A 17322-nucleotide genomic window follows, 5' to 3' on the forward strand; every position below is an offset into this window, starting at 1 on the left:
GCAATTAGAAAGTTTCTTTGAGAAACACAACATAAAATCAATGGCATAGGTGGAGTATCCTTAAATTCCAAAACTGCATTTGGTTTGAGTCAGGTATCTGAATGCCTTTTACTGCTCTATAAATCTGTAGAATATTTTTTCCCAATTCAGATACTCCCATGTGAACATCAATGCAATGGGTACAGTTTAACATAGTAATTAGAGGGATACTTAATTAGAAATCTAAATGAGAACGGTGATTAAGAAGCACCAGCCTAACCAACAGCACCCCAGGAACTACCCCCTAAACTTCCACCCTGATTAGTTCAGAAAGGCAATGAAATCCCTAAGAGCAGAGAGTGCAAAGCACAAACCCTCAGTGCCTAACAAAGAGCTTGGCACAGAACGGGTAGTTAATACTCTATTAATAATTGAATCGGGATAATAGTTACCACTTTTACGTGCTGGGCACTACACCAAGCACATTACTTACATCACCTCATTTAGGCTTCATTGTGGCCCATTAAGACAAAAATAGTGGCCCAGAATAGGTGCCCAATTTTGTAGGTGAGGAAATAGACCAATATAGGCTAATTTATTTAATTGCAACTGTCAAAAGTACAGCTGAGATTTGAACCCAAGACAATCTGATTTCAATGTTTTAGCTCTTTGTTAAATACAACACTGCTATAGTATTGCAACTCTGTCTAACCCAAATGCTACACCTGTGAAGAAATTTAATATCCAAAATTATGTAGTGTTTGTTTTTCCTGAAACTGTCAAAACAATTACAATCATGACATTTTATTTTATTAAAGTTTGACACTAGTCACTAAGACGTGGGCAGTTGCTAAGGAGCTTCCTCTCAAAACCTCTAATCCAAATTCTTGAAAATTATCAGCCAAGGAATATAATCATTGGTACTAGAAGTTAGAAGCAGTTATCAACTGTATTTTAATGAATTGATCCACTATGCTATCCCCATATGAAATATAACTCTGTTACAATAGGTGAAAAAGCAAATGAATATGACTAATTTTTGTCTGGCAGAAATTTATGTCTAAACTTTGCTACTGTACTTAAAGGCACATTTTATAATGCTTAAAACAAAGGACAGTGTAGATTTCTGGAAGTGCATTATTTTTATTTACTCTGAGAAGGATGGTATGTATGTCTAATTTTTGAAGTTTCCTATGGCAGAAGAAACAGAGAGGACTGTGGAAGGTGTGCTGTGTTACTTGCTATATAGTGTACACGTGCAGGTAGCTGTAGTGGAAAGGGCGCACATGCAAATACCATTCTCAACCAAGGAATTATTATCATCATGAGAAAGATAACAAAGGTACAGCCTTATCTGAAAAATAACATCACTAAAAAAGATTTCTTAAATGGGTACCAAGCAGGGTGTCTCATATACAGGCCTCTCAATATATATTTACATGTTTTAGCTACTTTCCTCTTTCCCCTCATCAGCATCTGTAACCCTGTGGAGACAGTGGCATTTAAAAAGACACAGCAGGTGGTTAATAAATAGAAGCAGTTGAAAGGGATTCAAGCTAAAGCTTCCTAGGATGGTAAAGCACTGCTGCTTTAGCTTAAGACTGATTCCAAGTTAGAACAGCTGGAAATAGCCTCATTTAACCAGCTGGGATTCTGCTTTTCAGAAAACATCAAACAACCTGTGGAGGCCATCTTTGATTCGTAGAGATTAGTTGGTCATAAGTGTCATCAGAAATAGTTTTAAAATCAAATGTTAATTACAAGACCTAAAAATAATTTTGGCTGTGCATAAAAAATCACATCAAAATACAAAGCTGAACACATAAAAAATCCAGCCACTTTAACTGCACGTTTTATATGTGTGATTTTTTAAAAAGTTTACATCGCTTTTTGTCTTCCTAGTGTTCTTTTATTTTAGTTGATATCACAAGCATAAAATTGTACATATTAACAGGGTATCATTAATGTTCAATTCATAATATGTTGCATAATGTTTAAATTGGGTTAAACATATTTGTATCCTCAAACATTTATTATTTCTTTGTGGTGAAACATTCAATACTCGTTGCTTTTGGGAACATGTAATACTGTACATAATTGTTATCTATGGCCACCACACTATGTACCCCACATCGCCCTTTATTTTACACAAAAAAATCTTGCAGTTTGCCATCATACTTTGCTGTAATCCCTATGCCCTACACTCAGCAGAACAGAATATGCACATGACAACAATACACATTTAAAAAAAGAAAGCACCCCAACTACCTCAAATGTCCAAACCAATTTATATGAACAAAATCATAATTTTCAAAGCTCAAAACTCTCAATAGCTAACTACTTATCATTTTAAAAAATGTTAGAGTAAAGATAAATCATTCATAGAATAGACAAATATAATATCTTAATATTTTCCAAGAGCTCAAAAAAACTCACTACTTTTTAGTAGAAAGTCTTTAAATTACCTAGTTTTCAGTACCTCCACATCCTATGTTCCCTAAAAAGCCCCAAAGAGGGTCTGGGGATGTGGCACAATGGCAAAGCACTTTCTAAACCTTGGATTCGATCCTCAGACCACCAAAAGAAAAAAAATCATCTGCTCACTCAGGACTCATATTTAGCCAACAAATCTGGAAGTCTTAAAATCGCTATGCTTTGCATTGTCTGCAAGCACAAATAAAATCCAACAAATCATGCTATTGCTATATTTGCTCTAATCTTGCTACAATTACTCTCTGTTGGTCCCTAGATGTGGTTAATTGTCTCCTCCTTAAAATGCCGAGAAAGAAGTTATTAGGTTACATGTGACAAGTACTGTCCCCTTCTTTACATGGGTCAACAGAGCCGCTGCTTTTCCATCAGTTGGTCCTTATTTGCATCCTCCAGAGGTAGGTTAATTTGGAATTGAGCATCAGGCCCACTCTAACTATAAAGGGACCACCCTACAGTATATTAAAAGGTTCACATCAATGTATGCAATTTAAATGCACATGCATATAATTAACTAGACACATTACCAGTGTGAGCTGCTAATTTGGAATGAGACACAAAAGACTGGAATGTGCATAGAGAAAAAAACTATGAAATTAAAATGACTACATAATGAAAACTGCTTCATGCTGTGTCTACTATTTTCATGTAAACTTAATATAACTGTAAATATATTTTAATGAACAGTAGAAAGAGGCAATTACAAAGAGCAAGGGAGGGCAGCTCAACAGCGAAGCATCATCAGAATAGCTCTTTGCCTTCATAATAAAATTGCTGCCTGAAGACAGAGGATGAATTACCACTTCATAATTGCAGGAGAAAAATGTTTTCCGTATTAAAGACACATACCTCCTTGCCAGCCTGCTGGCAATGAAAACAGAACACTCAAGTGAAATAGGAGGAATCCTAACTAAAAAACAGAAAAGAGAGAAAATCCCATCTTGACATTTTGGTGTTAAAATATCTTATTAGCTTTTCTTTCATTTGTTAAAACACCTCTGCCTTCCTCGAAGATTTCCCAAGAGTGGGAATGAATTCTTGATATTCGTACATATCAAAAATCATTATAGGTATCCTATCCCAAAATATAGGAGAAAATTTGGGAGTTTTTGTTTTAATACTATGTGTATTCAGTTGGAGCAACTGAAGAAAATATTTGCAACTGTAAAATGAATGTGATAAATTCCATGACTGAAAAATTTTAGAAAAAGAATGCAACACTTTTGACACTGATAGATTTTTGTTATTGTGTTATAATTCAGGAAAGGAGACTAAACTGTTGGAAAACATGGACTATCTATCTCCAGGGCTGAACCTGTGAGTCATGGGGGGGTGGGGGGTGAAGAATGTTTTTGTGAAGCAACCTAGAAGTTCAGCCCATAAAATATCCCCTGAGTTCCAATTCTTTAAGATAGGTGGAGATTTTGTCCAGTATTGGAGGATAAATGCTCTACATGATCTTTAAAAGGGAAATAAAGCTAGATTGTAAAGCCAGAGTCTCTGGAACAGTTTACTTAATGCTTGTGTCCTCGATGCCTGTTGAACAATCCTACATCTGCTTTTGGAAGCTGAATGAAGACTTTGGGCTTGGTTAAAAGAAGATTAATAACAGCATCAATTATTATCCTTGCTTTATGGTATTAAAGCCAGTTATTACAAATTTCTAAATTAAATAGAAATAGGGGCCACCAGGGAGATACTTTAAATTCCACTTACAATGATATGGGTGTAGAGTTACTAAGAATTCTAATTACTCAATGATGCAACTGTTCAGCAAAAGCCAGAGAGCTGCTTGCTTGGAATGAGTCAACCACTGCCCACATCACCAAGTAATAGTTATAATATCTTTCAAACTGACTCAGCATTTGTATGCATTGTATATTCACAACATTATGGAATTTTCAAGCAGACAGAGATTTTTACAAATGACTTAATATAACTATTTCACTAAAATGTAGACTAACTCCAACCCATATGAGCTAAATAATCTACCCAGGGAATCTGTTCAGTTAGTTCACTGTGTTTCCATTCTTCCATGTTGCCTTGCAAGTAATAATTTTAGAAAAATAATATAAATAGTAATTATTTCACAATTTCTGTTTTCTTTTTCATATTTATTTTCTTTGAATCTTATTTTTCCCCAACTCAGGAGTATTTTGGTCAATATATTTTATAGATATAGTTTTTAAGTAGTATATTTAAAAATACTAATAAATATTTTAAAAGGGCCAAAGTAATGCATTTGCTTGGGTATTTTGTTAACATGAGAACAATGAACTAGGTTTCATTCATTTTATATAATTTTTCTTAGTAATTAGATCCATAATAGGGTTTAAGTGATATTTTATTTTCTCACTCATTCCCTGCAACTGAAGTGATGCTAAAGCAGATTTAAAAAGCTTCCGTCCTTTTTAGCTATTTTCAATATATCTAACCCAAAGGTAAATATTGTTAATTTCAAAAGAAATATTTTTAAAGCACAAAAACCAAAGAATGTGATTTCCAGAATAAGATTCACAAAAGCCTGTCACAGAATAATCTTTTAATCCTAGAATTCAATTTATGAAGATTTACTGAAGAGCAAAAACTGGAATGTTGATACCACAGGGAATTAACTGATTTGCTGACTCTATTTTTATATAAACTTAGCCACGTGAGTTTGGTTCCTATATGATGCACCCTGTTCATCAAATAACTTAAGCCTATTAACAAATGCTTTGATGGTACTTTGTCCATGGAGATTTCCACTAACTGCCCTGTGCTTTTTCCAGTTCCAAATACATTTTACAATTGTTTATTATAAAAATGGCTAGAAAACAGTTGGCTCTGCTCGCCTCCATCAGACTAATGAATATTAGGATGCACAGAGAAAGGTCTATCAGTCTACATAATTATGTAGGGACAGGGCATTAAAACAGGTTCCTTTTCAGGGCAAAGACAAGCACTCCAGTCATTCTGGACTGTAAAATATGTGACAGTGATTCTTAGCACCAGTGAAAAATAAAGTTTAAAATGCACAGCCATTTTCTGGGTCCACTGATCTTCAAGAATCCCAAAGGAAAAAATGAAAGGGAAGATTTCAAGCCACAATTATGGTGTAAACTTCTGGGGTAGAAAACAAATTTATTCTAGAAACTCCCATAGTATCCACTACCATTCTGGCCTTTGAGAGGCATTTAATAGAGGTTTATTGATTGTTCACGACATGATATTAATACTCACTAGGACTACTAGAAAAGAAGGGGATCAGAGGGTGAGGGAAGGGAAGAAGGGGAAATGCAGGTATGGAAATGAGCAAAGTATGTTACGTGTATGTATGAATGATATGCACAAAAATAAAAGACTCACTAGAATGATTTAAATAACTGCAGAAACTGCAACAGTTACTTGAATAAATGAGAGGCGATATGGTAAAAAGTGGAAATAACTTTGCATTTGAAATTGGACATTTGGGTTTAATTCTGCTGTGTATCAACCAGTTTTATTACCTTTAGCAAATTACTAAATTTCTTTGACCTTCAGACTTCTTGTCTGTTAAGCAGGGACGCTAACACCTGATTTGTAGAGATGGAGACATTAGAATAAAATGAAATGATTTATCCAGATCACCTAGCACAATGTCTGAGGCAAGAGTGCTCAGTGAATAAAATTACTGTGCTCCTTACATAGAATCAGGAACCTTAAAAAAATCAAGACCAGAGTATCAATAAGCTAACTTACTAGCCTTTCATTACTTGTCTGAGCCCAGAAACACTCTGCATGACAAAGACTATTTATTAAGTCAATGATGAAGACTGACACATATGTTCCATAGCAGACTAAATAACTGTGATAAACCATGATGACACAGGCTAACCATGGACAATGTCTTTTGGGGAAGAAAAATACACCTATTTGTTAATTTTAAGTTGTAAAATACTTGCAGAAATGTACTTGGTACTATTAAAGACCACACATTTTGAACACCCTTGTGTATAATGGGCCCATTATCCTTACCAGTAACTTCCAATGGATGAAGGCATATTGCATCCAAACAGTAACATATGATGGACAGTATCCATGCTGGCATGAGGTTTGAAGTCAACTGTTATGAGAAAATGATACACAAACATGAATACAAGTTACACATCTGAGCATAAATGTCATAACAAACTGTATCTCTGAACATTTTGGATACCTGTATAACAAAGTTGTTTCAGTGCTCTTAATGATAGAATGCTTTCATTGTATAAATTATCTCATTCCTTATGATGAACATTATTCCATAATTTGATTTAGTAGGACAGTAAACTATTATATAGTAAAAGAGAAAATAACAATAAGCTGAATAATGCGCATGCATGCACACATACACACACATTTTTTAATGGAAGACTCCTTTTGAAGTTTTTTTTTTAAGTGAAAGCATTGTGTGTGTATAAAATGAAAGCTGCTAGCTATGTATTCACAATATAGTTCCTTCTAGATTTTACCGGAGTGCTGAGTACCATAAAACACTGCAGAACAGCATAGTGAAACAGCCACAATAAGTGGTCAAAGCATAGGCAAAGGATTAACACAAATTTGTGACCTTCAAATAACAACAGTAGTCCCTGGGATACACATGGAAATGTTTTACTGTGACAAAAATATAAATTAGAAAATGTATCTTCACTAAAATACAGAAGACATGAAATTCTGTCGTAGATGAGCTGACTACACTTGTTAAAGGATAGTGAAGGTTGTGTAGCATTTCTCTCTTCCTCTTAATAATAGTGATTGGAAGATATGAAACTAAGCAAAAGCCAGAAGTAAAACAGACAAAACATTTTTTAAAAATGATAGAAGAGGGCTGGGGATTTAGTTCAGTGGTTTCACCACCTGCTGAGCAAGGGCAAGGACCTGAGTTCGATCCCCGGTGCTAAAAACAAAAACCAAAAATGATAGAGGATTATCCATGGCCAGTGTTGAGCTTGTGCTCCCTTTCCCGGTAAGCCTCTGGCTCACCCTCTTTTGTTCTCATTCAAAATGCTACCCAGTGTGCAGTAGCAGTTTCCTTTTTTTTTTTTCATTAACTTTATTGGTACACTTTAGGTATACAGTACACTTACATTCATCATTGGAGATTTGTACATTTACATGATGCATCTTGGTTATTTTTTCCCCATTCCCCTGCCCTCTCTTCACCCCCTCCACCCTTCCCTATTTACAAAGACTTTGTTTCCGTTTTTTTCCTTTTCGCATATTTTTTCTTTTCCCTTCTTTTCTTTCCCCTGCCCTGTCCACTTCCCCTGCTCCTTTAGACCTTTTCTTCCTATTTCACAACATCAATTATACATGCTGATCCTTATTTACACTTTTAGTTTTTCACATCAGAGAAACTATTTGATATTTACACACGTGTGTCCTAGTTACTTCACTTAAGAGGATGGTCTCAATGTGCAGTAGCAGTTTCTAAGGCACCTTTACACATAAAAATGCCAAACACCCTAAAATAAGATTTCTTAAGTTATATGTCGTGTGCAAAACTGCATCTTTTAGTTATTTAAGTCTGTCTGTTTGACACAATAAAGCATTATTTGTTCCTAGAACACATATGGGATGTGAGTATTTATCAAATGAAGAAAGCTCTACATCAAACTACAGCACCATGTATTGCAAAGTATGGTTGAGCAAAAAGCCCTTAGTATGTGCTACCTTGACTTACAACTTTCACAGGAATAAAAATCCTTTCATGAGGTGCCCTGAAAATACAAACTTAAAGTCTAAACCCCAAATCTTGAGGTTTTCATACTATCATTTAAAAAAACAAAGAGAAGATGGCTGTAAAATGGACTTAATATAATCTGAGACTGTTTTCTATCACAAAGAATAGTAACAGAAAGTAGAAGGCTAAAGATGCTTTGAAAGGAAAGAGTCAGTTGGAAGGTGCAAGAGTTTATAGGAAACTCTTGAGCTCATAGAAAGGCATAGTGTTACAAGGTCTAATCCATCTCCACAGACTCTTGAGTGCAGGATTTTCTTCCTCCCTACAGAATCCTCCCAGGGATCTGTCCTGGCAGAAAGACAATCAAAAAAGTGCTGAGGTGCAAACACATGGCACTTATGTGTGTTTTTTGTACCTTACACTTATTCTGGTATAAGATGCAATTTATAATCTTATACTTATTTTTACCAAATTGCTTATATCACCCTATGGACATTTATACATTTTTTGGTTGATTATATCCTCTTCCCATTCTTTCTCTTTTCTTTTTTTTTGGTACTGGGTATCGAACTTGGGGACCTTGAGCTTGCAAAGGCAGGTGCCAGAACCACTGAGCTAAATTCCCAGCCCAATACAATTTCTTTTTTTTTTTTTTTTGGTACCGGGGATTGAACTCGGGTCCTTCTGCTTACGAGGCAGGTGGCAGAACCACTGAGCTAAATCCCCAGCCCTTCTTTCTCTTTTCTTTCTTTTTTTTTGGTACTAGGGATTGAACTCGGGACCTGGCGCTTGTGAGGCAGGCACCGGAACCACTGAGCTAAATCCCGGGCCCCCTCTTTCTCTTTTCTAAAAAAAAATTTCTTTGCGAATCCATGGCAGCAGGGAGACGAACAAGAGACTGACTATTGTGGTTTTTCATAACTTACGTGGATGACTACTGGATTGATGGATTTCCTACTACTGAAGCCTTCTCGGAATTTTGGTAATAAACAAAAATGGCCAATTTGAGCTTCAGGCATCAGCTAAAAATTTCAGTACAAATATCCTGTTGGATATTATAAGGCTGTTGTTCAAAAAGAGGTCAGAGAATTATCTATTTGGGATTCACTCAAAGATTAAACACAAACGCTACAAGGATGGACAAAAGCAAAGCAGATGAAAGCAGGAACCACGGAGAAAGCTCGGGGCAGAACTACAGGAAGGTCCTGAACTCTCAGAATCTGTTCGAGGGACACCAAAAGTGTCTTATACTAATACTGTGTTGTTGTTGTTGTTGTTGTTGTGAAGTGGGGCAAAAACCTTTTTGGAAAGAGTGAGCATGAGTAATTTTATAAAATGAAATGTGCATCAGCAAAAGATTCAGGTAAGAGATTTGTTAGGAGAGAAATAAAACATAAACGCAAGAGCATTCAATTTCTGAGACTTTTCAAGAAGAGGGAAAGAAGAGTTTGCCTGGGCCCTTGCTTCTGCAAGAGGATCTAATTATTGTCTCCTGTAAATGAGAGGACAAATCTTGATTACTCCAAGAATAAATTCTCTAACCATATTTCACTTGTGTCCGGATACACTCTTTTATGAACTGCTTACTTGCTCCACAATGAACTCTTACTAGATATGTATTTAATTTTCATTTCTAAAATGAAGAGTGGTTGTAAAAGAAAATTCACCAGGGTTCCCTCTCTTTATTCTCACTGATTCATATATCCCTCTAATAACTGAACGTCTAATTTAAATGCTAGCTACTTAGTACAAGGTGAAAACAAGCAAGTAACTACCTTTTTCATATCCTGAAGAAAAAGTATAATATCTAAGTATTTTTATAATTATAGCTTGAAGTACAATTCATTACAAGACAAAAAGAAAACTGCTTATGGCAAAAATGTCATATCAAAATGCAAATTTACAACAAAGAGTAGATTCCTTAAAATAATGCAGTGTTTAGACAATTTTATTAAAAAGCCTGCTGCCAGTGATAGAAAGGGGCCAAAGTGGGAAAAGATTAATTTGACAGGTTCATGTCAAGGGCTTGCTCCGGTCTTACTTAATATAGGAATAATATTAAGGCCCACCCCTTGTGAGTAAGAATAAGGTCCACTGGGAACAAGACACACATAGGACTTTGTGAGAGGTTCCAACAAAAGACAAAACAGACTATAAAATGAAATTGCATCTTAAAATAAATTCCTCCCATCATACACCACAGAAATAATGGATCCAAGGGGAAGAGATCTAGAGGATAATAATGAAAATTACTTTATTTAAGTGTGCCATTCTGACAGGCAGAATAAACAAAGGTACCTTGGGATGGTGACAAATAGCTCAAAACACAGGCTTGTGAGAATGCAAGGAAATACTATATCCAGTAAGACTGAAAGTGCCACCAACTCTTGGACCTCATTATGAAGACGAGGAATGCTGAAGTGGAAATGCTACTTCAATCCCGGTGATTGCCAACCAATCAGATTACCTGATAGAAAAGGTTAGGGAAAATTTTATAGGTACATCCTGGGAACCAAATACAGTACCTTTGTAGGACTAAAACTCCATAAAGAGCAAGACTCACTAATTAAAGAAAATACGGTGACACTGAAAGTGCATAGGATGGAGGATTTCTCAAAGGACAATGCTATTGGAAATGAAAAATTTGAAAGTATGTGTGTGGGCCACATAGTGAGCAGAGAGGTAACTGGGTCCATTTTCTGGAGTTCTAAGCAGAATTTGCTCAACGGCATGACGTTGTTTGGGATTTATGGCCTCATGTGGGTAACATCAGACTATAATCAGGGCCATAAAATTCTCTAACAATGTGACCTACGAGAGAATTCCATTTAGCACTTGGCTTTCTCTCCATTTTTCCTTTCCAAGTGGATATCCAGGTCAAATTTCCATATATCAGCCAAACTGAGGCCACAGAATGACTGTAAAGAATGCACATAGCCAAGCAGAAGAGCCAGTGATTTTGAAGATATCTATGTACTCATAACCATTCCTAAATTACCACTGGAATGGCTGAAACACCCTTTTAGCTAACAATATGCTTTAGAGGAACAGCAGCATAGAACATAGACAATTAACCTGCTGAAACCAAAAGAACTGACTCAAAAGTTCCAAGGGTGACTGTCCAAAATTTTGGCATTCTAGAATATATATAACTAGAGATAATCATCTTGTTTCTTTTCCTTCCAGTGGAATCATATGGTACAGAATAAATGACTTATTCTGTATATTTTTACGCATTGTTAAATAATTTTTTTCAACAGTGCTTTTCATCCTGGGCTAGCCATTAGAATTTTCTATGTTGTTTGTTAAAAACAAAGTGCCTAGGGTCAATCCTAGATCAATCCCGCTCCCTAATAAGATACAGAATCAGCAGCTCAGCTAAATCTCCAGTGATCATTCCCAGTTAGGTGTATCTTTAAAAGTTTCACAGGTTAATCACAGGTGATTCTGACAACAGTGAACATTTTTAGTGTCTGAGTGTATCCTGTGTGCACACACTCAATGAACTAATTTCTTAGTTAAGTTGAGATTGCATTTCTCTTTTAAATGTTCTGGACAAATGATAAAAAAAGTTTCTTTGAAAACAAACTGATAATTTAGGAAGATAAAATTAACTGATATTCTAGAATTATTAAATGGAATTTCTGGGACTCTGCATTATATCATGTAACTGTAGCTACATGACCTAAAATCCTTTTGGGGCTGAGGTCTGAAGCACTCATACAAATGGACCCTTTAGTGATTATGTTGGTGAGAAAGCATCCATATCCTAACAGTGCTGGTGCTTTTAAGGCATATTTGGCAGAGTTGGAGAGGTGCAAGGTTTAAGAAACAATAATATAAAATGAATATGATTTTTTAAAAAGTTACAGATCCCAAAACCTTAATACTACTCCATTAAATATTTCTATATTTCTAAAATATAAAGATTATGCTTCAAAAACTGAACTTGAAAAAAGGAACTGAAGATAGCAGTGCCCTAAATTGTAATGTAAGTGTAAGATGTGATCACCTGTAATGTTCAAAATCACGCAGTAAGGCCAAAAAGGTACAGTTAAGTGGACCACTCACAGCACTACAGGCCATTTGCCAGTCTGTTGAAAACCTGCAGCAATGGCACATTCATCTTCTGCTAGCTCCCCCCACAACCATCAAGCAATTCTGCAGTAAAGGAAAGACCTTTTCCCTGAATTTTTTTTTTGTACCGGAGATCGAACTCAGGACCTTGCACTATCGAGGCAGGCGCCGGAACCACTGAGCTAAATCCCCGGGCCTCCCTGAACATTTTTAATCCGAAACTGTAATAGAGAAATTGTCATTATCAACTCTTGGTAGCATGGGTGATGTTATATAATACATGAAGAATTTAACATAGTTTATGAGGATTTTCTGTGGCTCTTGCCAAATTAACCAAGAAATAAGAAGACACCTTGACAAGCCTATATATTGAATGTAAATTTAAAATGAAATAATCCTTATGTCTGAATAAAGGAATTTCAACACAAAGAACTAAATTCCTAGACAGACAGTAGGTATTTTAAAACTGAACTTTATGGGCTGGGCCAGAACCCACTAAAGAACTGATAGACATTATCAGTCAAGCTATGTAAGATAAAAGAGTGTAAGCATCCTTAAGCTCTGTTTTTGTAATGTCAGTCCTGTAACAGTGTCCTATTAATTTCCTATAGAATCAAATCCATATCCTGCTGCTAGCATTTTAAAGGTGTGCATAACAGTGTACCAAGCTCCTAGCTCTCCACCCTTCCAACATGACAATCCCCTACTCCAGTCCACTCTTACAGGCAGCCCTTCTCACATAATAACTACACCTGCTAACACTTAGTAGGGCTTAGCTTATCCAGGCACTCATTTGCTGAGTCTGGTCCCTTTTCCTCTCACACAGCTGAGCTTTGAGGAGAGAAAGTTTTAGTAACTGTCCCTGGTCATAAACTAGAAAGTGGTGAGTCTGGCTCTGAGTTAGCTCTAGCCACTACATGATGCTGGCACTCACACTTATGTCTCATGTATTCCTTTATGCCCATACCGTTCACCCTGGAATATTCTCCACCATTCCATATCCAAACAAGCTGTACTCCCAGGTTCTGATCAAATCTTGTCTACCTCCTTTACAGAATTTTCCCAACTAGACAAGGTTTATGGTCATCTTTCAGAGTTGGCTACTACAGTAGTTCTAACTGAAATAGCTCAAATGATTACTGTAGAATGATATCAAAATACCATGAAAAGTCCACCCAGAAAGGATAACCACATCAGATTTGATTCAGACCTGGGCTTTCTGAATTGGTCTTTTTACTAGGGAGGTAGCACTTTTTGTATCATTGCATAAAATAGCTATATCAACAAATTTTTGGTAATCGCTAAATCTATCTAATTGAGAACATTCCTGCTCTTAGGTTTATAAACATAATGAAATGGTTCCTAGCCTTTTTGTTACCTGAGAAAAGTCTGGGAGTTGTTAAGTGTTGGAAACATGGATATGTGGGTGACCAAAGGATTGAGGACATTCAAGAAATACTCAGAGACTATGCCCAGGTAGACAGCAACAACTTTTGTTTAATGACAATAACCAAGGAACTCAGATTTATTCACTCATCAAAGGCCTCAAGTATAGTGCATCTTATTTGTGCTATTAGTTATTGATCTTTCCAAGAAATTTTTCATAAAAAAGGAGAAGAGGTTCCTTTGGTGTCTATTGAGAGATTCTGAATGGCCTCCTGGAGACAGAGACTGTATACTCATGTTGGGATCATCCCAGTGAGGACCAAGGAAAGGACGTTCAGTCAACTCTTTGGAAGAAGAAAGATGACAGAGTAATTGCATGGGGATGGGGACCCGCACACAGGCTCACACATATATCCTCCTACTTACTGCCCTCAAAGCCACAAAACGTGGATATCAGCGATGCACCCTGCCAGACCTTGGTCTTTATAGTCACAATACTGGTGACCCATAGCATGAACAAAATTAGATTGTTCCCAATGTCACCTGAACATGTACTTTGCTTAAGAAAGGCCACATCTGGAAATATTCGAATCTAACTATGCAATTCTGTGATAGAAACAGTTCTACATTCAAAAGAGAAAACCAAGAAAAAGAAGAGCAATGAATCATTAGATTAATTTCATCTATTTCCAAATTCTGTGGCTTCTATCGCATTTGAATAGTGCAATTTGATAGATAAGGACCTACCATCCTTCACTAAGGAAAAGAAACATTTATTTACTGGTCATCCGTGTGAGGGAAAGCAAGTGGATGAAGATGACAGTCAAATTTCTTGGCTGAGTGGGCAGCTGTCAGAGCCAATTCCTCTGAGTGTCCGTAAAACACCTTCTTGATAGCACCACAGTTCAGTGGCCAAATGCAGATTTTATCATACCTTCTCCCATTCCAATACTGTGATTTCTTATTAAAAGAATAAATAAAAGTGATGCTCCAGGAAAAGCTATGATTTTGGTAAAAACAACATTTTTTTTACCTTCATCAGTGTATTTCCACAAATACCTATTTTGATTCACATTTCAACAAAGATATATTAACACATCATACATACTGTACGCTCATATGTAAGTACGACAGGCATGTATATACAAATTCCACAATAATCATTGTGGAATATTATCAAAATTACAGAGTACATTTATCAAAAATAGGTTATATAGTTAGTCACATCTAAAGCCACAATTGTGAGTTATTCAAATACAATTTTGACTTTTAACACTACCAAGAGAATTTATGATGTTACAATAAGCAATGTGAATTGTACTCTGCTGTTTGGGCTTTTATTTAGCATCTTGAAAAGTATAAGAAAAAAGTTTTTTTTTTTAAAAAAAAAGTTTTTTCGTATTCTTGTTTCCCAAATTCTGCTAGGCTGTGACTTCCTTGAACATGTATCATACTTCACTTTCCCATTGCCCAGACCAATAATGGTATAGAGAAAAATTTTGCTTACTAATTGATGAACAAGTGATTTTTCTTTAAAAAATTATTCCTTATAGTAAAATAAGACTATGATATAAAGCAAAAGATACATTGTCTACTATTTGAAATGTCACATTAAAAAATGGCCAAACAAAATGCTTTCTTAAATCTTCATTCAACAGACAGGTACTGCATTTCTATCACATTGTATGGCATATATCCTGCTGCTATTCAAAAGTAAAAAAGGCACAGAAAATAAAAACAAGATAAAGAATGGAAAAATAACTTTTATAATTTTTTCATTTTAAAAATTAAAGTATTGTGGGTCATTAGGACCCCTCGTTTTTCAACCTCATTTTATGATACAGGCATTATCCAATCCTACGATAAGGCATTTTGAGATTTGAAATTTGGAGCATGACACCAAAAAGCTAAAGCTTCATTCCTTACATCATAAGAAGCCTTTTTAAAGTGGAAAATCCTTGGATCTATGGCTAAAACTTCCACTTTGCCATTTTGAAACATGTATAATCACTCTCTCAACATATAAACTGAATAGCCAAGCGCCTTTCCCTTACTTAACCCTTTATATTAATGACTGTTTGGTCACTTTCCAGTTTTAATTTGGCTACACCTAAACTTCAGTGTCAGATCCTCAGGAAATAGTACATCAAAAGTCTCACACTAAAGATGAAATAGCTCTTTCTGAACAGCTAACAAAATCTTTAGCATTCATGCAATCCTCACAGTAATAAAGACAGGAAGAAATACCGAAAATAATTACTAATCTTAGAAGACCATATAAAGACTTTAGAACCTGGAACAGTTTGATCTCACAAGAGCCTCGCCTAAGAAAATGGAGAAATATTTAGCAGCCTGGGTCTAGTGCAGTCCTTTATGTGTTGCCTGTGAATATTTTGCTAGACTGAATATTATACATTCACTTGTACTTTTAAATTTTAAATTATGTGAGAATAAACACATTTCTATTAGGGGAGGAGTAACACATTGCAGCATATATATTTATAGTCATTAGAGTCACCAACCCTAAAATCAAATACCATCAATAACCTTCAGGAACAAATCAGTAATTGTTAATGTAAGACCTGCAATATTGCTGTGACACAGCGCTACCATATTTATACAGGTGTGCGCGGTGCCTTTCTCTTCAAAACAGTCAAAATGGTAGGAATTCAGATTACCCCTGAACTTGAGCAAAGAAAGTATAACATTAGTAAAGGAAAAAATCCTGTAAAAATCCTTTTATGAGTAAATATTATTTTCTCCTACGCTACCAAAGATGTGCATACGAGTCCTTGCTTCAGCAGTACCAGATATGTGCATATGAAACTTTCAAAACCTTGCTGTTAATATTTTAATTGTGAATTTATATTCTAAATGACATTTGGGTTACTCAAAGAACTACAATGAGGAATTTAAATTCTATTTCCATCTTTAGCATTATTTAACTCAGGACCTGGGGTGCTGTCCTTCCTAACTTTTTTCCAGCCAATTTCCAAATGCTATCCAAAACAAGAGTCAGGCAAAGTTTAGCTTCTCACAGGATGATTTTCACTGTTAGGGATTAACTACTGAGACAGTTCTGTTTAGAGAGTATTGTTATAGATTGTATTGTTGTGGTTGCCACCAAAGTGTTGGGGGGGAATAAATGCACATTGTTTTGGCTTTGTGGGTTGATAATGTACATTCCTGTGGGGAAGACCTCATGAAAATTCATCCCAGACTGCCCCAGGGCTACGTGGTACACATTTTACAATTCACATAATAGTCATTTCAGACAGCCCACTTGAAGATTAGTTTCAAGGGACCAAAGTACAACTCTCATTACCATCATTTTCCAGAATCAACATCTTAAGCCAGAAAAGTGAAGCAGGAAAATAAAAACCCTCATGAATGATTTGCCAATCACACCTCTTCCCTAAACAGTTAAAAGTCTGTCGAAAGGGATGCTTAAATTAAAACAACCTCGATGGAAACAGATGGTGCTTTGTTGCTTTTCCTCTCTGATCGAGGTTCTTCCTTCTTTTTTTCCCCTCCCCCTCCTCCCCTTTCCTTTTTTCCTTCTCTCTGCCCTTCCTGTCCTTTGTATCCATCTACCTGCTTGACAGTTAAGCTCTTATAGTCCCCAATGTTGATTCTAAATGCAGTTGATATACAGCACAAACCAGCAGGTAAGTAAACAGTCTGCTGAGTGGAGTGGAATGAAG

At 35.9% G+C, this 17322-nt stretch overlaps 1 protein-coding gene across 7 annotated transcripts in view; it reads right to left on the minus strand.

The window, feature by feature from the left end:
* Pam (peptidylglycine alpha-amidating monooxygenase) overlaps positions 1-17322 on the minus strand; it is a 326641-nt gene that overhangs the window by 113054 nt on the left and 196265 nt on the right. For all 7 annotated transcript variants that reach the window (XM_021255825.2, XM_087180704.1, XM_087180703.1 and 4 more), the window contains exon 5: positions 6466-6553. In XM_021255825.2, coding sequence (XP_021111484.1) covers positions 6466-6553 — 88 coding nt within the window. The remainder of the gene's footprint in view (positions 1-6465; positions 6554-17322) is intronic.

Source organism: Heterocephalus glaber, unplaced genomic scaffold (assembly GCF_053883595.1).
Source record: "Heterocephalus glaber isolate CG9 unplaced genomic scaffold, H.glaber_assembly_v1.0 deba00001465, whole genome shotgun sequence".
NCBI lineage: Eukaryota > Metazoa > Chordata > Mammalia > Rodentia > Bathyergidae > Heterocephalus > Heterocephalus glaber.